The 26,208-nt window shown below is 44.4% G+C and overlaps 1 protein-coding gene across 1 annotated transcript in view; it reads right to left on the bottom strand.

Annotated features, from left to right (window-relative positions):
* TP63 (tumor protein p63) overlaps positions 1-26,208 on the bottom strand; it is an 83,054-nt gene that overhangs the window by 32,179 nt on the left and 24,667 nt on the right. The window contains exon 2 of the mRNA XM_064457584.1: positions 20,217-20,471. Within this exon, the coding sequence (XP_064313654.1) occupies positions 20,217-20,471 (255 nt within the window). The remainder of the gene's footprint in view (positions 1-20,216; positions 20,472-26,208) is intronic.

The following is a 26,208-nucleotide window of genomic DNA, read 5'->3' as shown; positions in this document are numbered from 1 at the left end:
TTTGCTTATCTTAATTGAGCTTGCACAGAGACAAAAATCCTAAAGCTCCCCAGAATAAGCCTGGTCCCACCAAATCCAGCCAGGTTTCATCAACATGAGTCAGCTGTAAGAGTCCCAGGCAAGCGGGTTATGCCTTGCAGCCCTCTACTAGAGGGCATATGTACTTATATGCTTTGGGTCATCAGCAATTTGGGATACAATCACAAGTTCGGTTAGCTCCACACCAACCGAAAATCAAGGGGAAGAAGCAGGATACAAGGAAGTGGCAGATGTAAGACTTAACTCCAAAACTCTTTTTAGTTCCTTCCTTCGCAAATAAGGGGATTTCATTAATATCTCAGAGGAAAGTAAATGAGTTGTTAGGACAGTATCTGTTACGGCAGAGGGAAGCCAAGATGGACAAGAGAATGTGTTAAAAAAAAAATTAACACAATGAAGTTGTCCTGGCAATGTGGTCTTTTCAATCAGCAACATTTCAAGCCTGCAATTTAGGGGCAGAGTCAAACCTGGAGGTATCAGGCATTCTGCCACAGACTGCACCAGCCATTCAACAGACTGGAAAGCAGGACACTTTGCTAGATGGTGACAGAATGACACAGGGTCAGCATATTGCAAGAGTAGGATTATGTGTCAAATGTGGGTCGATTTGCCTAGCTGGGTCACTGACAGGCTCAGAGGAGATGCAAGCTGGTCATCTTTTCACACTCTTTCAGATAGATGACTACAGGAAAGAAGAGCAATTCAAAGCTAACACCATATTTAATGTCTTCTGACATCTCATACTTAACACCTTTGCCTAGAAACCTTTTCTTTCCTGTTGGCTCTTTCTTGACTTAGGGTTTAGATTCAATTGACTCTACTTAGAAGACAAATAAACCCTGAAGAAGTTCACATAGAGATGATTTGTAATTTTTCCTTGCATTACTGAACCACTACTGAAGGCATAGTTGGACTTCTGTTACCTGTTAAGCCTTGTGCACATGGCCATAAGAGATCCCTCTTTCATTCCCCCATAATCCATGCGGAGGATCAGCTTCCCTACTCATTCCAGATGGCCCAGCAACAGCCCTCCTGCTGGTGAGTGCCTTATCCACACAAACTGCAGGACATCTCCGGACAGTGTAGTTCAATGAAAGCAAGGGATACCAGATTTATTTCAAGGGGGGACAGTTTTCAGCAGCCTTCATTCAGAGGGAAAGCTGACAGGTCTGGCTGAGCACTCCTGACTCCTCAAACGGTGCAACACACATCTTCAGATCCTGAATTTGTGCACATGACAGCTCAGGGCTCTCCCATGGTAGCCCTCTGTAGCTCTTTTCTTCATCCAAAGTTTCCATCCAAATTTTCCATCCAAAGCCACAGGTCAGACAGAGCCAGTGTGAGGGCTTTGGGACACCACAGCCCAGCCCAGCTTGGAAAACACAAAAAGACCCGACACCACATGGGTTTTATTACCTATACTAAAATCCACAACCAAAACACATTAAGTCTTTTCTGAGCAGAGAGCAAGATACTCTGCCTCTGTAATGAACTAAGCAGTTTGAGCAGGTTGATGACTGTGTGGGTATTTTCTTGTCTGGGTGTGCCTACTTCAGTGTGCTGTGACCAAGTGCAGGACTTCTTCCTGGCTGGCCCTCGAGTGGGCAACTGGCCACTGCACCTCATGGAGCAGGGCTGGCACCTAAGCAAGAGGCTAAAGCTCTCAGCTGTGGACTTAAACACATGGATAGAATAAGGAGCCACCAGCCAGATCAGTGAATGAGCTCTCTTCTGTATGCGTGATCTCGACAAACACTGAAAGGCTCTGATGGAAAAAGGAGATCCGCTTTCTCTCCTACTCACCCTCCTTTCCCCCCATTTATTCTACCGGAGGGAAAGTACAGATACCTCTCTACTCCATCCTTCTAATAAAGTATTAATCACACCTATGGGAGGTGATGGGAGGCAAGACAAAGTATTAAATCTGACAGGCTCTCAAGGCAGCAGTGCCAGTGAAATGCATCATTAAGGTGAGTAATTTTCCTGTTTACTTCATAGGCTCCGAGCTCCCCCCCTTCCTCCCCGCCTAAGATGTGGGCAGGACCCATCAAGGCAAAGCTTTGGAAGCAAGCAGCAGCGTCCCCAATTTCTACATAAACGCTGCAGGCCAAAGAGCAAAGACAAGTTCCAACTGAGCCCTTGACAGTAATCAAGCACTGCGGCGCCTCTGGTCTTGTCTTGTGCATACCTTGCAAGTAGCATCATGTCTTCCCGCTGAGATTTCACTGGCAGCGCACACAGGCACCTTGTTCCTTGGCTTCTATCTCAGAAAAAGCAAGTCGTGAACACACACACACGCCCCTGCCATTCTGCTCCAAGGAAGACCATTTCCCTCTAAATCTTCAGCGTACTGTGGGCAGCCCTTTCAGAACAGATTTACTAATTTGCAAGAAATCTCTTTTGTTCCCATGCAGAAAGGTTAGTGTGAGTCCCTTGCCGAAAGGGCATTGAGTTTTCTCTATTAACATCCAGGAAACTTTCCTGAGTCAGATCTTATTACATTTGAAACAAAGTGCAGGTACCAGCAAGTCTCTTCCATGATAACAGCCAGGGCCTGTCCCATTTCCTGATCACATTACACTCAATTTCCAGAATTACATCTATGCAAATATTGTTCTCCTGCTTGCAGAGCACTTCATTGATAATTAAAGTGAAAAGCCAGCAAAGCTTTTCTGGCCGGGACAGTAAGTGAGGCAACAAACTAACGTGCAGACACTGCGCAGGGTCAAAATTTCTTCTTCCATATGAAGACCATCCAATAAGGGTCGTCTCTTCCTCCTAGAGGACAGGGAATCCAAACCAAACCATTTCTACATTTGCTGACCCAACAAAGCTATACTCTAGTTCTAAGTCACAGAGAAAACATGAGTTTTAGGAAAGACAAAAAAAAAATTATCACACCTAACTGAGCAAGTCATACTTTTACTGAGAACATAAAGATGCAGTAACTAAGATCTAAACTAGACCAATAAAGCACGACAGCAGCTCTAGCATACTTAGGATGAATGGTGACTAAGTCAAACCTTTAAGCCTTTTATTCATACAATTAAGCTTTTGGATGAATGGCAAGAAAGTCAGACAAGAACACAGTCACTAGCTATTACCAACATTTGCAAGGTTCTGGCATCTGTATTTTACCCAGATCCTCCTCTCTCCCAGCCCTCTCCTTCCAACCTCAATGACCTAGCTAAGCACAGTCCTTGAGTCAACTGATGTGGTTTCTCCTGAGCCTACTTTCAAAGTCAAGACATGATTCAGCAAGGCGTTTAAGCAGATGCCTACCTTTAAGGATGGGAGCAGCCTTGCTGACTCCAACAGAACCCAATAGATTTCACAGGGAATATTCACGTGCTAGAGGTTATGCACTCACTCTAGTGCCTTACTGAACCGGGACTTTGATTTTCCTACATACTGTGGGAAACAGTTTGTCAAGAACATGTTCGGGAACATAGCAATGTCACTACTGCAGCCATCAGCCCATGGAGATGTCCCCAGCTCCAGAGCGCAGCACCTCACTCCCAGGCAGCTAGTGAGGTCAATGCTGCAACGACATCTCTGCTAGAAAAAGTAACAAGCCCACCCCAGGCTTGAAGTATTCCTCCATTTTTACTCATGCTTGCCAGAAACCCTGAAGCTATGCAACTGCAACAGCTAAGGAAGAGAGCCATTCTGCAGAGCAACATTTAGAAAGGGAGGAAGGTTTGCAATTACTTTGGGAAATGTTACCAGCAGTCCTTCTATCCCTCTTACAGAAATCAAAATCTTCAGTTTTGCATCTCCTACCCCTCAAGATAAGAATGGAAAATCACACATCTCAGTTGATATGCAAGCCAAAGGAAGATGTGCAACAACGTGTTGTATGAGAAATGGAAGGCTTGAACACAGCATAGTCCAAGCTGGTTTAGCCGATACTTAAGTTGCTTTAATTTCAGCAAGAATTCACAAGCACATAAAGCAAGCTTGCATGGACCTGGATGAACTTTACAGGCAAATCTACAAGCTTGCTAGGTATATTCATCAGGAAGAGTTGCCCAAATGCTCCATGACGTAGTTGCAGATTTATAAAGTGTTGGGTACAGATTACAGCAAGTCTCTCAATACCTAGCAATTTATTTATTTCACTTGGTAACTGAAAGATAGTCATGTCATCTGCATGACCTAACTGGAAATACAACAAGAATAAAAGTGGATTTAGATGCAAGTCCTCAGGACCACAATCTGAAGATGGCTTTCCAAGAAAATCACTAAACAGCTCTTTGTCCCTGCAGACCTTGCTACCTCTGTGCTGCTTCATCTTCAAACTGCAAGTTCTGAAGACCCCAATCCATGGATGCTTTGTGAGAAGACTTATGTTGTTCAAAGCAAGACTGCTTTCCCAAACAAAAAGCCAGTCTTTGCTACTGGATAACAATGAGAACAGGAATAGTTCCCTGGGAAACATAATTTTAAAGCCAGATTTCCCAACTAACCACACCCAATTAGTAAGTAATGCCATGTTTTTGAGCGATTATGGAATCCCAGCAGATTTTTCACTAGTTTCAATTTTGTGATTTCCTCCATCTTCCCAACAAAAAAAAAACCCAAACCAAACCAACAAAAAACCTTCATAATCTTATACGTATTGAAGGTAACTCAAGGCAAGTCACTTCCTCCCTGAAAAGAAATAGAACAAAATAGAGCAAAACAAGACCGGGTTGCAACAGCTGAACAAGTTATTGGCTCACACTGGCTGGCACTCCCATTTTCCTTACAGCTCATACATGATACATCAGAGAAAGGTGCAAAACCTCCATAGACAGAACGTGCTGTCCTCTGCACGACGCTGTGCAGATTAATTCCTGCCCTTGCAGAAAGCAAACCCTGTCCTGAGGTAGCTACCGTGAATCTCATGAGCTTGCACCACTTCAAGTGCTATCAAGGGTAAGACTTTAAAACATCGCTTAGCAACTCTGAATTTAATCATATGCAAACGAGAAGGCAGGAACAGGGTTGGGACCAACACTGCCAAGCCATTTGCAGGTATAGCCTATTGAAGACAATCAACTGGCAAAGAAAGAAAAGGACTTTGAACATGCAGAATCAATCTACCCCTCCAGAATTTTATCAGCCACTGCTATGTAGGGGAAGACACTGTTAAACTATCAGCATAACCCAAGAGACTCTCTTCGTCCACCAGCTTCACAACTGAACAAAAGAGTCCACAGGGAAACAAGTATTTAGCTCTCCAGTTGCAGACAGCAAAGTACCAGAATGCAAAAAGAAAAACAAAACAAAAAAAAAAAACAACAAAAAAACAAACCCCAAAACCAACACACAAAATCTGCACCCCACCCCCCCCAAAAAAAAAAAGAAACGAAAACCCACAAAACCCTAGGTAGGATCAGAGGATGGGATCATGCTACTGCTATGATGGGCAGCAGGAGCGTTGTCGTGTAAGGCAGCATACCAGGTTCCACCGCACAAAGCACTAGGTGAGAAGTAAGCCCAGTTTTACAAAGCATGGAGACAACAACAGAAACAATCCAGAGGGAGATGCTTGGGAAGAAGCAAGCTGATGAGGAAGGAGAAGCCCTAGTCACAGCACACCAGCTACCTGACCCTGGAGGACAGCAAATGACAGGGGTCCAGCTAGGCTGTAACAGTTGCCACATATTTCTTATTTAAATGCAATTTGTTTAATCTCCAATTGGATTCAACCATCAAAGGCTCTCTCCTGTAGCACACTGACAGTTCACTTTAAATCTCTGCACCTTTAATCCTTTAATTAGCCAAGAAAAATGTGATCTCAACTCTTCCACCAACCTAAGCTAATTTTCTGCATGGAGCTTCCAACTCCTGTAGGTTACAGGCTTTAGCTGCTCATGCAGCCAAGGGGAAAACATACAAAATAAAACAACTTCCCCACCCCTTTCCCACACAGGCTTCTCCATGTGCTGCCTCCCTGAAGAGCAAGCTCCTTGAAAAGTCCTTGCAAGAGCAACAGGGACCCATTTTCACATCGCAGTAGTGGTCTGGGAGGCATAATTACATTGTGCATGCAATTCAGAGAGAGAGCGAGCACAGGTTTTGATGTGTGGTACAGGGGTGGCTAGAGGATTCTGGGGACAAGGCAATGTTTGCATAGGAGAGGGATAAAAATCAAAGAGTTAAGTCAATGCTTGAGTAAGACAGTGTCATTCCCACCATGTAGCTTTGGCTACCTTCCTCATTGATTTTGAGATCGGAGCTCCAAAACAAGGAAACACAACTCTGACTAGCCAACCATTTTGGAAACTCTCTCCAAAATAAGATTTCTCCACAGATGAGCTCTGCTGTTGCTCAAGAGTGTCATGGCAACACAGCTCTGAAGGCAGAAAAGGAAGACTGCATGAGTCATCAGTGCTTCAGGACAGAGACCCATTCAGGCAAATTAAATGACACATCAGGCTTTTCATGCAGTCTAGCGCACAAACTCATGGAAGGAAGTGAGGGCCACCTAAAGCCCTTGTCTGAAGCCCTAAGTACGGAGAGTGAGATACAATCTGCACCTGAACACAGCCCTGACTGATTCTTTAAGTCAGGATGCTCCTTGCAGGGCAAGGGAAAAAGCAACCAGCTCTCTTGCTCAAGGCCTGCTGAAAGCATGCCCATAATGCAACTGCAGGGACTGCTGGCTTGCTGCATGCTAACCCAGTGCGTGACATACAAGAGAAAGGAGTTCAGACACAGCCAAGCCACCTCTGCACAGCCCCTAGACTGTCACATTCGAGCTGCAACGTGCCAGAGCTAGTGGTGAACCTGACCCATTGCTGCACCACCACACAGTCACAGCAGTTCTCTTTCTAGGCACAGCCTGGCAAGTCCATGCAGCGTGGCATGGAGCCTAAGGCTATCCCTAGCATAGGTGTCCACCTGCTGAGCATGGACAAGCCATAGGACGCCTTCCTGGTAGCCAGCCAGGGAATACAGGTGAACAAGAGCACTGAGATTCACTAGGGACTTGACAAATGCATGCAACCACAGGAGTAAGAGTAACCTCACTCTGATGAGCAAATGCACAGTGGAAGAGCCCCATCTACATCAAAGGCAGAAGACAGGCATTTCTGCATCTTGCAGTTCCTTAATTTGCTTGTGTGTTGAGGCCTTGAAGAACATTAGCACATGACCAGGGCTGCCTTGCTTAAGCAAGCACTTTTGGCAAAGTCACAGCAGAATTTGATGTGAGGCAAGGGGTGGGGGGGAAAACCGTAGCCTGTTGGTATTAGGCACTGGCAAAGTACTACCCAGGTTGTATTACAACCCCATCCACATAGAACTGAGCATTTTGAATGCATGCCCATTTCCTCTGGTAGGATTTTAGAGGCACTGTGTTCGCATTCCCCACCTTATTCAGCCCAAATCTGTTCCCCCCAGCTCAGACTCCAGCCCATAAGACAAGGAAAAAGATCTGAGTGACAGCTGCTACAGTCCACTGACAACAGATCCCAGTTACTCACAGTCTGCACATTCAGAACTCATTGTTTATATGTGCAAACCAGAAATACAGCTGCATATGCACCTTGGGGGTCGACCTAAAAAAAATAAAACCACTGAGCTCAGTATGATGATGAGAACCATCAGTATGACGATATGAGAACCTCAATATGAGAACCAACCTCACCACTTCAGCTGCTCCTGAGTCACATAACTGTTCTATGCTGCCACAGGCTTTGAGAAAGAGACATTTCAAGTGCACAATTAAAGGCAGGCAAAGTGCTCTGCAAACTGCAGTTGCTGGATGTTCATTCTACATTCAGCTCTTACAGAACAAAGAAGATGGGAGTAGGTGGCAAGAAGCATTTGACTGGAAAGCTGCATTCTGGTGTCCAGGCAGCCAGCCTGGTAACTGAATCTCTGCACGCTTTGATCAATGTATTACAGAACATCCTTCCACCGACAGACCTCAGGGTGCATACACAAAGGTAGTGAACAGTTACCAGGTTCACTCCAGGCAAGAAAGCATTTTGCAGCACCAAGATGAGTAGGGTCTTTTCTCTTTTCTTTTAAGAAAAAAAGGGGGGAAAAAAGGATTCTACAGTGCTCTGAAAGCAGCTAATCAAATTATTAAAGTGCTTAAAAGTTTAATGAAGAAATCAAAGCTATTAAGCAAACATTCAGCTTGATGTCTCTTCCCTTCATACCCACCCTTCCTCAATGCATTCAAAACCTCTTTTTGCTGTGCTACAACATGTTTGAACAGGTACTGAGATACAAACAAGTCTTGGCCCCATCTCATACAGAATGGATTGGTTGCAGATGTTCTCCTGCAAGCTACATCTTGCCTCCTGCAAGAGCATTCATCTCCAAAACACATCATTTCACCTACTTTGCCTGAAGCCAAAACTCAAAGGTTATTTAATTTTTAATTTTTTTTTATTAACTCTAACATACCTACAGCTGTGCAAGCAAAACCCCATCTGGTTTTGCAAGGCACAAAGAGGCAAATGAATAAGTTTAGATAAATGTAACCAAGCTGGGGCAGTCATCTTTCTGTTCACCCCTGCAGCAGCCAACAGCAATGTCAGGGGTGCAGTAAAACAAAAACCTGCTATATTTCAGAGGATCCCGACATATTTCACTGTCTTCCTAGGACAAGTCAGACATGAGCTCATACAGTGGCAGGTGAGTCAGTGACGAGTCAGACAAGAGCTCCTTAATTAAGTTTTAGGGGTAGATGATCCCTCGAAGGTGTAATCAGATTGGTATGGCCAGTGGAAAAAGAAAAAATATGAAAAATAAAGCTGAGTGAACTGTTACACCCTTGCTGAGCCATGCCAGGCAGGCTGAAGGCAGCACACAGCACATAGCTGGGGAGCCCCCAGTACACAGGAATACCTGACCATCCTGCACTACTCCCTGGCAGTCAGCACCTGCCTGCATGCTCAGCCCTGCCTCTCCCAGGAGCAGAGAAAGGCCGAGTTCCCCGGCAAGCAGGTTATGCTGAGGTCACACTGCAGATATGGCATGATCCAGGGGGTCCAGGGTGAGGTGCACCCCAGGAGTTTGACTTTCAGAGGGAACAGGGTGGTTGGCAACAGCTCAGACCTGTGTGGCAGAGAGAGAAGTGGTCATAAGTTAGTCATTCCCAATCACTAACCAACAGAGTCAAACTTGGCCACGTGCTTTGTCAACCCTTAAAATGCTACGAAGCTACCCTGGTTAAGAGAAAGACCCCACGAGTTCTGTGTTTAGGAAGCTTCCCTGAAATAAGTTGCACAACATGAAACAGAATATCAGTGTATTAAAACAAAATAGCCCCATTGAACTGATTGCAATCAGCAGGGTGGCCAACAGCAACAGAGCTTTTTTGCACTCGTGACATCAGACATACAGCATGAAAATAGTTGTCTTCCAGCTTGTGTCTCTGCAAATTCAATCTGGAATGCAGCTCACCTGTGGAGCTGCTCTTCCCATCAGCCATGGACTCTGCTGCAGTGCTCCCTCTGAACACCAGCAGCATCAGAGCAACCCAGTTCTCCCCATTTGTATTTTGCACAGATCAGTCTGCTGAAAAACAAACCCAGAAAGACAGTCTCCATCTTCTGTACCCCTTTTGAGACTCATGGCAAAGGAAATTGGCAAAAATGACTCCTCGGAGAAGTTGGCATACAAAAGGGATGCCAAATAAAGGTCAAATTTATTAATTCCTTATAGAAACTGTATTGCAAACTGATCAGTCCACATGCTTTGTCTTTGCCAAACCTTACAGAACTAACAATGACTCTTCTGAAGGTTTTCCTAGGGGCCTCACAATGTCCTTTATGGGTGCCAGTACTGTAAAAGATTTTAGTAGGACAACTAGAAATGCAGAGACTGTTTTTTGTTGGAGTCCCCCTTGCTCATATGCCTACTAGAACCCACCAATGGTGGATAAAAAAAAAAGAGTAAGTACAAATAAATGTGATCAGGTTGCAGCAGAAGAAACAGGAGACAAGGGACTCATCGCAAAACTAGCCACCACCTTGCTGATTAATGAACAGGTGTCATTCAGTGCTCAGCCACCCGACAAACATCTCCCAGAAAGGCTTTTTCTCTCCCACCCATGGTGATGCTAACACTCAAATGCAAACAAGAGCGGGTGTGCTGCCTGCCCCGTGAACACCCTCCAGGCTGGGCACTGAGCCCGGTGGCACAGCTCCCGACCCTTCCTCATAGGAATCCCTTCCAGCTCCACATTTTAAGTGGGGTCCAAGGAGCTCTGGGTGCAGGTTTGATAGCAGACCTGGGCTGATTCTTATCCCCTTGCAAGGCCAGGAGGAAGTCAGCTCCCAGCCACAGCTCATGCAGTTGAGCTAATAAGCCCCGACAAGTGGCAGGGTGAGTTTGCTGAGGCTTGGCACCACAGCTAATGTAGCAGTGCTGGTACAGCGGCATGCTCTGGCTACATAACAGGAAAAGGCTTTCCTTCATGCCATAGCCCTCAAACAGCCTCTGCATCAGTAGTTTTCACACCTGTTAGGCCTGACACTGGTAAAGCTCAAGATCTCAAGCGGGGGAAGCAATAATCCAGCCAGCACTCTGGCAGTTTCAAGCTTTAGCCTGGAGATACACTTTGGTTCCTTCAAAAGTTAGTTTTTAAAGACTTTAGTGTCCTGTAAATAATTCAAAAGAAGAGGCCTGAAAGCTAAGGCTAGTGATACAGGATGCACAGCAAGCAGCAGTCCCCAGCTGTCCCCCGGGCATTTCACATCAGGGGTCTAAGTGCTTTACAACACGAGGCCATGGTGACACAGTGCCAAACCTAAGGGTGGGTATTTGGAAAGGGGGAAGAGGGGGAACATAGTCACAGGGAATGACTTGCACAACATTACCCAGATTACATCTAAATCACAGGGCAGGAGCAACTCTGAGGCTGGGCTCAGAGCCAAATCCGCTGCTCATCAATGCCGCTCTCTAGCAGGGCATCTCCAGGCAGCAGGGCTTCTTTCCCCAGGAGGGAAACGTGGTACACCCCAGGACACACAATAGCCGGAAGGAAAGCCCCAAGTGGCAGCCCTTGCAGGGGTGCTCTCCTCTTCTTTCAGGGGAGGGTATAGCCCTCCCCAGCACTATGAAGCAGCATAACCATCACGGCTAACAGGGAAAACAGCAGAGCCAGAAAATTTAGACCCACATCCTGTCTCATTCATTCAGGAAAGACAGGTCAGCCTTCAAGTGCTGCTTTCTTGAGTTTCCTCTAGCACATTTTTCAGCTTTCTACAAAGCTGAATTTAGATTAATTTCAGCAGCTGACATGTATCAGCAGATCCTAAAACACTCCTTTTTATCAGACAAATAATATTTTGCTCTCCTTAAGAACCACACTCATAGAATACATCTGAAAAAATGCAAGAGAAGTAGCGCTCTCCTCCTATACCTCCACTGAGTTTTGCTCCAATGTTTAAGTGTTATCTTTAACAACTGGAAACGATAACATTTGTACTAATACTCAGGTCTATTTACAAGAGGATCTAAGCTCTTATTTGGGTAGCTCTCCTATTGTGTGTACAATACAAATCTGACATGCCTGCACATAGCAAAACCTCATGAAAAGATTTCCATTGCATAATAAAGTTCATGCTCTTTCCATATAGAAGCCATCCTTACCCAGGACACTTCTTTTTTGAACAAAGTAGGCCATTTCTTCATAGCGTATGGTCTGTCATGCACTGGAGCTGAACCCTCAGCGTACAGAGCACCACCAATGCAACACACACACACAAAACACCTTATCCTTGCTTCAGCACACCACTGAACTGCTACTTGTTCTGAATCAAGTTGGCAGGGAAATAATGTCTATCACAACTGCAATATTTCAGCTAACTTAAGGAAAAGAATAATCGCCTCCAAGGGTGGTTTTTGTCTGCAAGGTGAGCAATACCTATTGCACCAGCCTACCTGAAAACTTAAACAGTCACACAAATTTTTTTTTTGCACAAAGCTTTTTGCGGGGTTGAAATATCTTCTATCAGTGCTCAGTTGTGGCAGATTAAGTTATACAGCTCAATAGTATGGGGGAAACTGGCAACTTTTTAGGACCACCCCCCCCACCTCAGAGTGGGCTACCTCCCTTATGCCCCAGCTTGCCATGACCTCTAGAAAAGTGAGGAGGCAACTCTGCCAATGCCTCGCTTAAGCTCTGCTGGGCTGCTTATCCCTTATGAAATTGAGGAGAGCTCAGCAGCTTTCACAAACCAGCTTAGAGGCAGTCCTCATGCTGAACAGTGTTAAAAAAACCCAAAACAAAATAAATAAATAAAAAAAGACACACCACAAAAAAAACCAAAACAAACCAACACTTGAAAAAAGGCAAAACACCCCACTCCAAAAAAACTACTGGTTTGGAAATCGTGGCACTTTTGGCGCCTTGGTTTCCCTTGTCTAAAATGGCGACTATGCTCCTGATTTGCCTACCAAGCAAAGGTGTTTGCTGATTAGGGAAGTAATGTTTGTGCAGCACTTTAAAGACTTAAAGTACTACATTAATCCTACATGTTGTTCTTAGTAGAAGCCAATTTTTAACTAAGAGGAGGAAAAAAAGAAAGGTGATTTAAATAGTGACCCTCCCCTACTTCAAGATGTTCACTCATCTCCCAACATCAGCTATTCTTATCTGTAAATGTTTTTTTAACCCTTCCTTCTCATAGTTCTATGAAACCACAAGTCTCATTCAGCTTTTATTTGAAAAATGGCTTCTTTCCAGGCTGTGGCTGTTTCTTGTAAAGTTAATTCCTTTGGTAATACTGCTGGAGGCACATTGGTATGGTTGGTGTATGTGTATATACATATATATTTTCCCCCTTTTCACACGGTGTTGTTTTTATATATGTGTAGTGAAAGATACCTAATCCAGGATTATGATTCTCTTTATTCCTTTCTCATGAAAGCAGGTGGGGCTTTTTTGTGCAAGTTGCACTGATGAAAATTATGTTTAATTAACACTTTTTCCTCTCCACATAGACAAAAAAATTCTCATTAAGAACCAAAAAAAGTTTCTTGCACTTAATTCTGTCTCTCTGAATTTTTCTTAAAAAATAATTAAAACCTTAAAACAAACTTTCTGAAGGGGGAAAAAAAAAAGTCTGATGTCAGTACAACTAGAAATTGCATGTGCAAAACAGCAGAGGGATCTTTTGCCCCCATGGAGGACACAGCCATGGCTACTTTCTCCATCCTCATATGTCTGACCCTAATGTCTCAGTGTTTTTCACACGCAGATCCTGCGAGACCTGTAGCAATCTCTAACTGGTCTCCTGTTACACTGGGAGAGAATCAGCCACAAACGTAGCAACCAAGAGGCTAAATCCTAGTTGAAAGAGGAGGACATTCATGCTGCTTGAAGCCTGCTTTCTCTCAGCAGGTCAGGTGTGCTGCTGCCCAACACTAACTGTGCTGTTTGAAGAGCAGAGCACACACCATTACAAGTCAGGACACCCAAATTTTCTGTTCCCCGTGCTGACAGATACCACTTCCTGATTATACGAAGTAAAGAACTTCCCTTCTTATCCTTCCTGGGCATCGCTAGCTGTGGCGAGTACAGACTGCCCCTTACAGCATGCTCACACCACAGCACAGTGCCGTCATCACGGAGAGCACTGGTCTAATAAAGCGCATATAGCAAAACTCCTCACAACGATGACAGCCATTCATATAGGGAGGCTATATTGCCTTGGCAGGCTTTAGAAGACAATTAAGGGTACAAAAAAGGAAACAAAAAAACAAGACAGCTCACATCACAAGACATTTTCTGGAATCTATTACACAGATCTGTAGAGCTACTTGTAAGGTGTAACTGAAGATAACTGCTAATAAAAACAAAATATACATGACAAAGAGATTGGGGGAAAAAGAACAATTACATTCTAATGGGAACCTAATGCACTCAGATCTTCTTCTACTCAAGCATAAAAACCCAAACAGAAGCCAGGAGGCGCCTCCTGGCTGGTTCTCACAGGTGAACTGGTTCTTCCCAGCTTTGCTAGCTTGAAAACATCTCCCTGCTGTGAGAAAGGCACCTCCTTCAAAGACAACAAGCCCAGCTCCTCTCTTTCCAGGTAGGTGACCTAGGACAAGTTACATATGCCTCAACAGCCTTAGTGTTAAGCCCTGTAATATCATACAGGGGGAAACACACTTGACAAGCTCTTCAAGCAGGAAAGTGTGATCACAACCTCTCCGCACAAGAACAATGGTGGCTATCAACGCCTGCCCTGCCTGCACCATGCCAAGAGGCAGTGTGTGCTGGAAAGAGCCTCTTCAGGCAGGCATGGCTGCAGAAAGCTTGAGGAAGCCAAATCTTAACCACTTCTCACCTGAGACAAATGCCCAAATATGGAAGTGCTCCAACTTCGCCAAGATCAGTGGGGAGCCAAGCCCTTAGCTCACACCATTGCATCAGCTCTCACAGCCTACAGCATGTGCATCTGAAAGCTGCAATCCCATCTCCTCCTCCTCTGCCTTCTCCTTCCAGATCGTTCCTCTCCCTTTGGATTACAGGCATCACTTCCCTTCCTCACTCCTGCTGTAACAAGTGGGGTTATCACAAGCAAAATTAACTTTGCTGGGTGACCAGCTGGGCTGAAGAGAAAGCCTACATTTAGAGGCATGAAAGAATTAGCAGAGTGTCTAGGAGGTGACCAGTGCTTGGCAAGGTCTGCAGATCTGCTGCACAGATGAGTTTCTCTTTTACAAGAGCCCTTCTCAGCTGTCCCATGCAAAGAGCTAAAGCCTACATCATTGCTGACTACAAGCCTCAACAGCAGGAAAATTAAAAATCCTTTAACAAGACCACTTCCCACTCCCCTTCTCCTGGCAGCTTTAAAAATAATATTAAAAGGTAAAACTGGTCAGTGCAATCTGAGCTTTCCAACATACCACCAAGGAGTAACAAAGCTCAGATTTCACACGAACACTTAGCACAGCCCCGTGTGTATGCTCACTGGGAGACTCACCAGCCTTTAGAAAAAAATTTCACGGATGATGCAGAGGGATAATCAGCAGCAGGACAATACTAGACATTACCACTGTTACTGAAATAATGCGTATTTTGAATAGATTATTTGAGAGAACACTAAACACATACTTAAGAACTGTTAAGTCAAGGTGCATATCTAAGCGCCCTCTCACTGCTTCACTGTGCTTGTGCAGAGTCCTCTAATTCATTTTATAGAGATTAGGGAAAAAAAAAATCCCAATTTTACCAGGTGTGTCAGCACCAGGACACAGAATATATTTAAAATGAAAATGGAATGAAACAATCTGAACTAAAGAGACTGAGATAGCCCCACCAAGGAATCTGTAATCTTAACCACAGTAACCTGTTATTGCTCGTGTGGACTAAATTAAGTGCATTCCTTTCACCTTCCTTAAAATGCCGCTTTTCCAAATCCACTAACCCCAGAGAGCACAATCGATTTATTTGCTTTCATGCATGTTGCACAGGCTGTTATCTAGTTTTGCTAGCAAGGAAAGTCCAAAATCTGAGCATTTTCTTATAGCCGTAGGTACAGCTGAGTTTACTGAGAACAGGAGAACCAGTGAGCCCAACTGGAACAAACTGCAGCTTTGCAGAGCTCCATGTTTCATAATAGAGCCCTGCAAGGACCAACCCAGCTCAGCTCCAACCTACTGCAGGACATGAGAACTAACTGCTAAACTCAGGTATTGCCAACATTTGAATTATGCAAGTCTTGCAGGGCTGGGTGTCTGTCTTCAGCAAAATAAAAAATTTGCAAATAAATTTAAGTTTTGAAATGAAAACTGAAAGCTATTTCTGCTTTCTTTTTCCTTAACCCTCATGACTACTAAAAAAAGTTTTAAAAGAGTTAGTAGGTGCACCCTAAAGGCTCAAAAACCTGGGGGAGAATAAGAATATGTCATCTTAAAAAAAAAAAGTCTCATGACTTATAAGGTGGTATCTTGCTTACGGGGATGGGTGGATCCGATTAATTTTTTGATAGCTTGCATTTGGCAGTAATGTTAACTTTTACTTACCTTGACATACAACTTTTTTTTACTTTCCTACTGCAGTCTTGTTCTTCCCCATGTAACAGGTTCTACTAGTGACAGGTGATTGCCAAATCATTTTTAAGAGGGAAAAGCCAGTGCAGCTGTTTATTTATTTATTTGCAGTCAGAGTGGGTGGGGAAGATCGGCACAGAACTTACTTCCACAAAGAAGAAAAACCTCTGAGGTGGCACACTTTTGAAATGCCTTGTTTTCTTCTGCTGCAAAAATGGGAGGAGATATCACAAGGCATGGGAATATGGGAATTCTCACTAAGGAAATATCCCACAATAAATGACAGTTCTGGATAAGTTCTTGCTTTACCCGATTCATAGGGCTTCTCACTCAACCTCAACCTACTCAATATCTCAGAATTACAAAACGATAACTGCTTGTTCCTTCACAGTGTGGTTATCAACGAGGTTTTATTGTACCATGGGTATGCATGTGAGAAACTTTGTTCAATTCAGACTATTAAGGCTTTCGTTTTTAAACATTTCAGTACAGTCTCAATTGTTAAAGATTTTTCCTTCTGAAAAGACTGACTAACCGTCTTATATTCTTACTTGTGTTCTCAGGTCATTAATTAAAAAAAATATCAAGGATGCTTATAAAGTCCTCTGCAATCCAATCTCAATTTGTCATCATTAATTAGTTCAACACTGCATACAAATGAAGAGCTAACCTGATTAGACAGCATGTTTTACTGGAATTCCTACTTAAGGTCATGAAAGACTTCTGAGAGAAAATTCTTAATATTTCAAAGTGAACTGCTCATACATATGAAATCACTCTCTCACCTAGCAGCAGGTAGTGTTTCTCAGCAATTTTTGGCCATTCCCCCCCACCTTTAATTAGGAACCCATCAGAAACCTGATCAGGGAAGCAATCCTGATATTACACTCATTTCCCTCCCAGCCTATCCTATACAAATACTGCTGATTTGGCAGAGGGTGCCCACTGTCATGGGAGAACAAACCTGCCTCAGAGAAAGAGTCTGCAGAACTTAGAGGGGGAAGAAGAGTAAAAAAAAATTTTAAGGAAATATGTGATTCCAGGGCTGTTTTCAGAGACATAACATTTAGGTATTCAGCAAGTACCGTCTCTCCTTTTCCCCACCTCCAAAAGAAGTAACCTCAGGATCTACACACATTTCCACATTACTGCCTCCAAAGCATGCAGACTGGGAGCTAAATGCACAAACTGGATGAGATGTCTGAAGCATCTTCACAGGTATCTAATCCTCCTATGAAAGCAGCTGTTGCTTTTTAGAGAAATAACCCAGTCCTGTTACCAAGCCCACAACCTTCGCTCCCATGACCTAATCTAACATGACTCAGCCCAGAAGCTCGGAGAAGTTCCAGTGAAGAGCACTGTCAGCCAGGACAGCAGATCCCCTGCCAGTCACCACCAAGCCTTCCCAGCAGGGCAAGGTGGGCCAGCCTAGCTCATCCTCTCCCAAACAGGGGAAAGTGCGATACAATGGATTTCCTTACTTAATACTGTTGCCCTGGGGAACAGCAAGAGGGGGGGAAAGAAATAAGAAACAAGGCTTTCCAGTTTTGGACTCTTAATAAGGGTGGGTCCATTGAGTAATTAAAGTTTTAATAGGTCACTGCAGTGGAAGAAACTCTTCCAGTTGGGTAAGTTCCTAATCCATCATTAAAAAAGACGACACGCATTAATCAAAGCACATGAAGTCACATGGGGGGGAATGAGCAACTCCAAGAACTTGCTCTTGCTGAGAGGATGGGGCAATCACTCCACCTTTCATCAACATTTCACGCGTGTTTCTACATTTCTCAGGACGGCAGCAGGAAGGTGAACCTTCACGTCCTTCCCCACCCACCCCACTAGTAAAGCTGTCGAACACATATTACCAACCACTCCAGAGCCCATGTGAAACGAGTTGGTGGATTAATTAGCAGAAGGGCAGAGCTCCGAAGATGGAAAGATGCTCTACTGTGAAACACGTATTGATTGAAGGTCCCCAGCCACCACCACAAGACTGTCATCATCCACTGCGAACATACAGCACACAGCTGGCTCCTGCACAAACAGCTAAATCTAGGTCACTTGGCTCAGTGCAGGGGCACCTGGACCACCTTGCTTGTCCCTGATCAGAGAGCTGTTTGGGACACCATTCCTTTAGTAAAATACATGGACTTATCCCTAAACAGACTTCAACAGGTACAGGGAACATATCATCATCTGTTGGTAGCGTGGTCCACATCAGTGCAAAAGAAAAGAAGGGGGAAGCTAAACATGCCTGCCCCCAGGCTGCACACATTTGGTGACAGTAGTCACCAAGGAGCAATTTATTTTGTTAAAGCCAGCATGCAATCTGATTTTTGACTACTACCCAGATCTACATTAAAACTCAGCCTCCACTTCTACCCCAGAAAGCCGCTCTCACTACAGTGAAACATCTCAAGTGCTTGCTTAACTTTAAGTTCACAAGTAGCTTGCTCGTCTTCAGCTCTGCTGGAACACCTTACTACATACATTCAAGCCTCATTTCAAAAGACCGCTTTTCATAGTTGAAAGAACAGCATCAAACACTCTGGTTCCCTGCAGCTGCGTTAGATAATTCTTTGTACCATACGTATCAAAAGAGAACGTCTTTTCATATCTCCTTCAAAGGACCCTCTACAGAGCAGTCTGAAAAAAAAAAATCCAAGGGCAGCATTTTCTTGCCCTGAGAAATGGAAAGTAGAATTAACTGATTATTTCCTTACTTAAAGGAAAGTGAAAATAAATACCGCCTCTAATGTAAGTGGAGAAACCTGGACATGAAAACAAGCATGAACTACAGCAGAGCATCACTCCCAATGCAGATAAGGAAAAGGTGCAATTTCAACCTCACTTAAAAATCCTTCATTATTTTATGCATAAACAAATGAAAAGATTTGGTCTTAAGCACATTTTAACCCCAAGAAACACAATTTCCTGAACAAAGTTATTTCCAGTTTTAGACAAATTTTACTGGAAAAAGCTTTTAAAGTGTTAAAGATGCAAACTTACAGTGATTTATTGTTATCTAGCCTCCGTTTCCAGAGTGGAGCACATGGGCTCCGCTGCTTTGCCAGCAACACTGGCTGGGAATTTTTGTTAGTTGTGACTACTGCTAGATTGTATTTAAATTTGAGATTGAAGTAGTTCCTCAGATTAAAAAAGGAAAACCAACCCAAACCCAATGCTATTTTAATGCTCTCAGCTTTTGGTAAAAAGTGTATCTTTTTTCTTTAAAAAAAAAATATAATTGACTCCTTGTTTTTATTCATGTAGTGTGAGGTAAGGCATTATTCACTGCTCCTACTCCAAGTGCCCGAAGGAGAGGAAGGCAAATATTGAATATCTTTAAGACAGGAATATTCTCCACTGCAAAAATCTCTACTCTAGAGCCCTAAACCACAACACGATGTGCAACTCCAGCAGCACTGTGTCCTGGGCTACAAGGTTTCTAGACCTCAATCAAGCCAGCTCCACCAAAACCAAAAGTTGGTCTTCAAGTTTCAAGCTCATATATACACACACATAAAATATAAAGTATTTATATATGTATATGAAAGGGACTATTCTGACAGCAAAAGCAGACTGCTAAGTTAAAAAAAAAATATATATACACACAAATATAACCCAAATACTGCAGGCCTGACACGGACTAGTGACACTGGGGTTCCCACACCAGCTGTGAGAGGGAAAGGACATGGAAGAAGTGAAAATCCTGCACTCCATGGGTTGGAGCAGGGGGCACCACTTCCATCCTGTTGGCACAGCCCTGAATGCCAAACCTTACACAAATCTATGGAAGCTGAAAAAAAGTGAGGGGAAGTGCTGAAGCCACGCTTATACCCACTTCATGTTTTACTCCAACACACCTGCTAGACCGAAATGGAGAGCCACTGTTTCATCACATACAGTCTTTAGCTGACTGTCTTTTCGCAAGGCATTTTATTCACTGGGATTTAGTGATATTACTGGGGGTTAAGTTCCCACCACACCCTCCCAGAGCAGCCAAGATAAATCTCCCCCTTCAGTGTGACATGTCATGCACTGAAGAGGACATGGGTCACTCCATTCTTGCACAAGCTGGATATGTATCATATAAATAATGTCACTAGTAGCATCAGGACTGAAGCCAGAGAAGGGGCAAAGCGATGCTGCATCCTTACCGTCCATGTTGCCGACTTCGCTGTGCTGGACTGCTGAAATGATACGTCGAAGCTGTGAGGTCCTGGATAGTCTGTGTTGGAAGGGATGGCTGGGGAGGGTGAGAGGGCATCAAAAGTTGAGCTGGGCTGGGCGTAAGGCGAGGGGGCCGTGACACTGTTCTGCGCATGCTCCGTGTTGTAGGGGCTGGTGGAGGAAGAGCCATTCTGGATCTGCTGGTCCATGCTGTTCAGGAGCCCCAGGTTCGTGTACTGTGGCTAGAGGCAAAGAGATACACAGGAGTGTTACAGAAGCAACATTAGCATAGGCTGGCTAGCCATGGCACGGCCTTCATAATGGAGGATACACAGCATGACCTCAGCACCATCAAACGTGTCACATCAAGAGGAGGAAGATTTGCAAAGGATATACCCCATTTTACATCAGTGACTGAAACAAAAAGTAGTAAAGCTTATCACAGCCACAGAGTAGATCAATAACTGAGCTGGGAAAAGAGCTTGCATGAGGAGGTGATTCTCAGGACAGCCAGCTGTCATGAGGAGACAGGTTCCCTATGTCTAGCAACACCCAGGCCAAGACCTGTTTGAAGGGACTGCTATAACCTGATAAAAAGCACCAGGTTTGTTACAGCGCACCTAGCTGTAGCTTATACAAGGCTACATTGTCTCTTGGTGGTCTTGCACTGTACACAAATTGCTCCTCTTCTTCTGGATCCAGTCCTGCTATGCACAGCGACATTCAGGAACTCTAACTCTGGTAATAACTGCACTAAACTGTGGCTGGAAAAAAGATTCGTAGCACTTAACCAGGTTGCACCATGTACTCAATTTCCAGTGACTGGTCCATACAGTAGTAAAGAGGAATTAAAGGTCTCATCAAGCAGCATGGTAGCTCACAGCATGGAAGGCTTCTCCACAGACCTAAGCAGCAGCAGTTGCACAGTGTGTAACACTTAAATGAACAGATGTGATTGTGCCCCAGAAGTAGCCTCCAGGTACAAATGACATATAAAACAATTGAAGACTAAAGAAAAAAAAAAAGGATAGAGAATGGAGTACAGAAAGGCAAAAGTTAGATCAGGGAGAGGTTAGCAGAAAAACCACATGCCTAATGCCCTAAATTTTATGTGCAGCCCTAGTCTCCCATCTCACAGACTTGAGAGGGGAACAAACTTCAGAGAAAGGTGACAAGAATGAGCAAACTCTTTCAATGCCTTCCTGTAATGCGGCATAGATAACAACTTTCAGCCTGGAAAAGAGACAATGAGGAGAGAGGTGGAACATGGTATGACAGAAGTGGGAAAATTCCTGAACAACATGGAAGAAAAGCAAATAGGAAATGAATTTTTGTGCTCTCTTAATAGAGGTATTGGGGGACAAGAAAACATTGTGAACAGGATTTTGATTTAAACATACACAGAGTGGTTCTTCACAAAGCCCACAAATAAACATGGATTTTCTGCCACAAAATGCTGTGGATACTATAAGTCTACGTATGTTCAAAAAGGCATCAGACAATTTCTGCTGGAGAAAAATCCATCAAGGCAGCATATCTGATTTTAAAATTCTGAACCACAAACAGCTGGAATCTGAGAAAGTGCTCTGGGGAGAGAGTGTTATACAACTACACCAATCTTATTCCTGCAGAAGACACAGCTTTGGCCACAGAGACAGGGCAGCAGGGGAGTTGCACATGGGCTTCAGCCAGGTACACATAGTCTCATCTTTATGAGTGTCTAAAGGGTGTTGTTTGTGCTCAGCTTAGGGAGAGAAGCATCCAAAAGTTTTGTGGTACCCATCCCCAAAACCCTCTGGGATCACCTAGGAATACACAGCTATACACACCTGGTTCCATGGTTAGCAGCTGACATGGCAGAAGAGACTCAGGCTCTTCCCCTTGTTCATGGGTCCAAGCACCTCAAGCCCCTCCAACATCTTATGTCTTCAATCCCAACCAGAGCCATCAAGCTTACATGTCACTACTTCAGCCAGTCTGCTCCTGACTTCCCCCTTCTTTCCAACAGTTGCTCCTTTCCTAGAGACAACTCTAGTATCAGCCAAGCAACAAAGGCTCCCTAAGAGCGAGCACCAACAGCAAGACCCATAACAAAAAGCTTTCCTGTTACTCTGAATCCCACCAGCCCTAATGAAGCTTCAAGCACATCATCACTCTTCCAAGAGCCTGAAAGGGAATGGCACAGCCTACCTGCCAAGATTCCCAGAGACCTTGGACAAGCTGTTTAATACCCGGTTTCTCCAGGCACTTCAGCCATGGAGGAAAACAGGCTGGTCCCTTTGCAAGAATGGAGTGCCCTCCCTGCACCCAAACACTTCGTGCTCTCAGCTGTACTTGCAAAAAGAGGAGGAAGTAGAAGAATTTGAGCCACCAAATAGAGCTCTTCCTTAGGATTCTGTCTCTGTTTCACTGGAAGAGGCTGATATTTTGTGGGGTTTTAATTAAAACCCCAAGGTGCTATTGGGTCTTTAGCAAGGCACATCAGACTTTCCAGATATGGATCAGCTTGCTAATGTGAGCTGTGGTGGGAAGGAGAAGGTCTAGTGTGGAACAGCACAAAGGACTTCATTTTGGGAGCTGGGATGGTCTTCAGAGAGAAAGAACAGCTGGTTCCCTCTCTTGCTCTGCCAGTGACACGCTGTGTCCTTGAGAAAGCCTCCCCCCCCACACCCTCAGCCTACTTCAGGCAGCAAGGTCTGCAGGGCAAGGTTTGCTCTTCGCTGTGTAAAAAGTGCTCTGCTTACTGGGCCTCTGTTTTGTCTGAGGCCTTCAGGCAGCAGAGTAATAAAAGCAATTACATATTGAGTCCTAATCCTGGGTGAACCAGTGACTCTGTTGCCTCAGGTTAGTCATTTGCCCTCAGTTCCCCCAACTATAACAACGGGGATGTTGTAGATGCCCAGTACCCGTTAGATGGGCAAGGGAGTATCTGCGATTGGACTCAAAGCATGCTAAAAAGTTGACAGAGGAGAAAGTGATCCAGACTGGTTCTTCTTCTCCAAAAGGAGATTGCAGCTTTGGCAATGCAGATGACAGTTATGTCTCATCTCCTGCAGGCTATTCAGCCAACCAAGACCTATTTAACGGGCATTTAGTACATGTTTTTCCCTGAGGCTAATTCTGTATGGAAGGAACCTGAACACTGCTATACTGCACCAGGAACAACACACTTTTTTCTGCTCAATAATGTTTTATTTAATCAAAAAACTCCAAACGTCCCTGCCCTCCTGCCCCAGAATATCCTAGTAAGACCTGAGGACTTCTCAAAAATGTAGAAGTATCACTCAGTTGTTTCATTTCTCATGAAGATTAGCATCAGACACACTCCCTAACCAGCAGAATGTCGAAGAGACGGCAGTGATGAAAACAGTCTCCTAAACTGACTCAGGCATACAGACAGCAACACAGTCGTGTTTCAGCTTTCACTTAAAAACGATTCCCTCTAATCCCAACTACATAAGATGATGGAGAAAGATGACCAACAGGCAACGTTAACAAGACAGCACAGTCTGGAAACGCTAAAGGTGCTGCCTGGAAGTCAATTTAAAAAGAGCCCCATTAAAATTTAAGATATCCTTAAGAGAATCAAAGATCCTTTTCATTCCTTTCAGTCCAGGGACCATCTGTCTAAATGTTACCAGTGGAGCAGCCATTCCACCGCATTTATATACTCACATGCCACAGCCAAATGCCATGTCCCTATTTGCTCTTTAAATAACTATTAATCTCCTTGCACTTATCCCCGTGCTGACACAAGCAGCTGTCAGACTCCCCTTCTTCCCCTCCGAGTCCCACCAGCCTTTTACCTTTCCTGGCCCCCTGCTCCCCTCCCTGGGCAGGTGCTCCATCCCCAGTGACAAGGCCAGCCATGGGTTCGCACGCCTGCGCGCTCGGGCACGCACACACGCACTAAACCTCCTCTCGGAGCCATGCCCCAAGGCAGGCGGGGAGCTGTTTGCGCTCAAGGGGTCAACATCTGAATTGCTTGCAAGGCTTTTGGAGGAATCAGATAAGGCTTTCGGAGGCACACGCCTTCTGACAACACAACAATTAGAGGGGCAGCAGGCCCGGGGAAGGCGCACGCAGGAATTCACCCGCTGCCGCCACAATAAAACCCAGTCGCCCCAGCCTCGCTGCGCATGGCAAGAACAAAGAGAGTAAGGGGCTGTGGGCATGTCTGCAAGGCATCGCCCTCCAGGAGAGGTCTGCAGGGTGTGTGTTTGCACACACACACACACACACTTAAACAACTGCAGGATCTAATACCACCATCAATTCCTGGCAGAAGGAGAATGCTGTTTGGTGGAAAGAAGAGAAATGCATGCAAAGCTGAAAGAACACATTATCTAATTTCCAGTGCTTTTGTTCTTTATTTTGTTCCCTCTATCAAGTTTCTGAAACTATTAATATCACTGAGGCATTACTAAAAACCTTCAGGCGAGTTTAACTGCAAATCATTGAAGAGTTACAATTAGATCTTAGGCTGTGTATTTTAGAACACCTTCTCAAATATCTTTTGTCTTTTTCAATAATGTATCTTGAACTATTGGTTTTGCTTCCTACATCCCATCAGTTTCACTTTCAGGTTTTCACTCTAAAACAATTCTAGATTAGGAGAGCCATGGTTTCACTGGAGAGGCTGCTGAATTAAAAACCAGACTGAAAACTGCAGAATTGTTTAATCATGGTTCTACTGTCAGAGGACAGATCTTTCTGGGGAACGCCATGGACAACGTAAGGCAGAGAGCCTCCTGACCCCAGCAGCTCTGGGGCACTTGCCACAAGAGGGCAACGCAAATGCTCCACCACGTACAGCAGAGCTGATGTGCAGGGGAAGATTCCCCAACCCACCCAAACTGGGGCCCTTCTCACCCTGCCCTGAAGCAAGAACCCACCCCCGATTCTTTGGCCACAGCCCACTTTTAAGTCCATCATATTAATCGATAAGGTTATGAGATAGATCTTCAAAGAGACCCCCCAGTATGAAGGCATGAGGGAAGTAACACAAGTGAAGAAAAGTTCTCAAGGGAACTTCCACACCAAAAATCCCCTAAAATACACAGCTCCAGCTATTAGCTACGCAGTCATCAACCTTTCAGAGAAAGTTTTGAGAGTTTCTCCACTTAAGAAATTAAAGGAAAAGTCTTCAGGTGTAGAACACCCAGATGCCTCCACCCCTATCAAAACCCTTCTCTGCGTCTCCAAAAGAACATGGATCTGCATCGTGCACACATAATGACAAAATCCTAAGTTTTCAGTGCTGGATCTATGCACCTAAAGACCATTGTCCAGCTACTGAAAAAGCTTTGCTAAACACCACCGCTGGTGCTTATTCTCCAAAGATATGAGATGATGAAACCAATACAGTAAACTACCATGGCTGTTAGCAATAAGATTTTGCAAGGCACTTTGCTAATTCTGTGCTTTGGTTCCTGCAACTGTCAGCCCTGGTGCATTGGTTGTAGTGCAGTTAAGGACAGTTTGCAGCGATATTTCAGTGCCGGACCAGGTAAAGAATCAGATTCCTGTTGGAGAACAGCTCTCTTAAAGGCAGCAGGAAAAATATTTTCCAGAGTGCTCAATGCCTATCCAAATTGGAAGACAGACACCTCAAATATATCAAGAAAGATTTAAATCAACCTAGTTTTCCAAACCTTGCTAGCAAAGGATTTTAGTAGGTAGAAATAAAGCACTTTAAGCTCAACAGAGGTGCTTCTATCATAATTATTAATTATAAATATCATATATCATAATTATCAGATATTGCTGACTGCAAGACTGTGCAGCTTTGCCAGTTGCTCAGAAGGGAGCTGATACAACACCAGATGTAGGCGCATTACTTGTGCCATTACAAAGAAGTGCCAAGAAATAAAGGGCTCCACCCATGCCCCTCAGCTAAGATCGGGCTGAAGCCGAAAGAGATATCTAACTCACTCATCGCAATGAAAGGTATGATTTGGTTTGCATCTCTAGCTCCTC

The sequence above is a fragment of the Phalacrocorax carbo genome, chromosome 7 (genome assembly GCF_963921805.1).
Source record: "Phalacrocorax carbo chromosome 7, bPhaCar2.1, whole genome shotgun sequence".
Lineage (NCBI taxonomy): Eukaryota > Metazoa > Chordata > Aves > Suliformes > Phalacrocoracidae > Phalacrocorax > Phalacrocorax carbo.
Note: the sequence above shows the minus strand (reverse complement) of the source record. Positions and strands in the feature narration are given on the sequence as shown.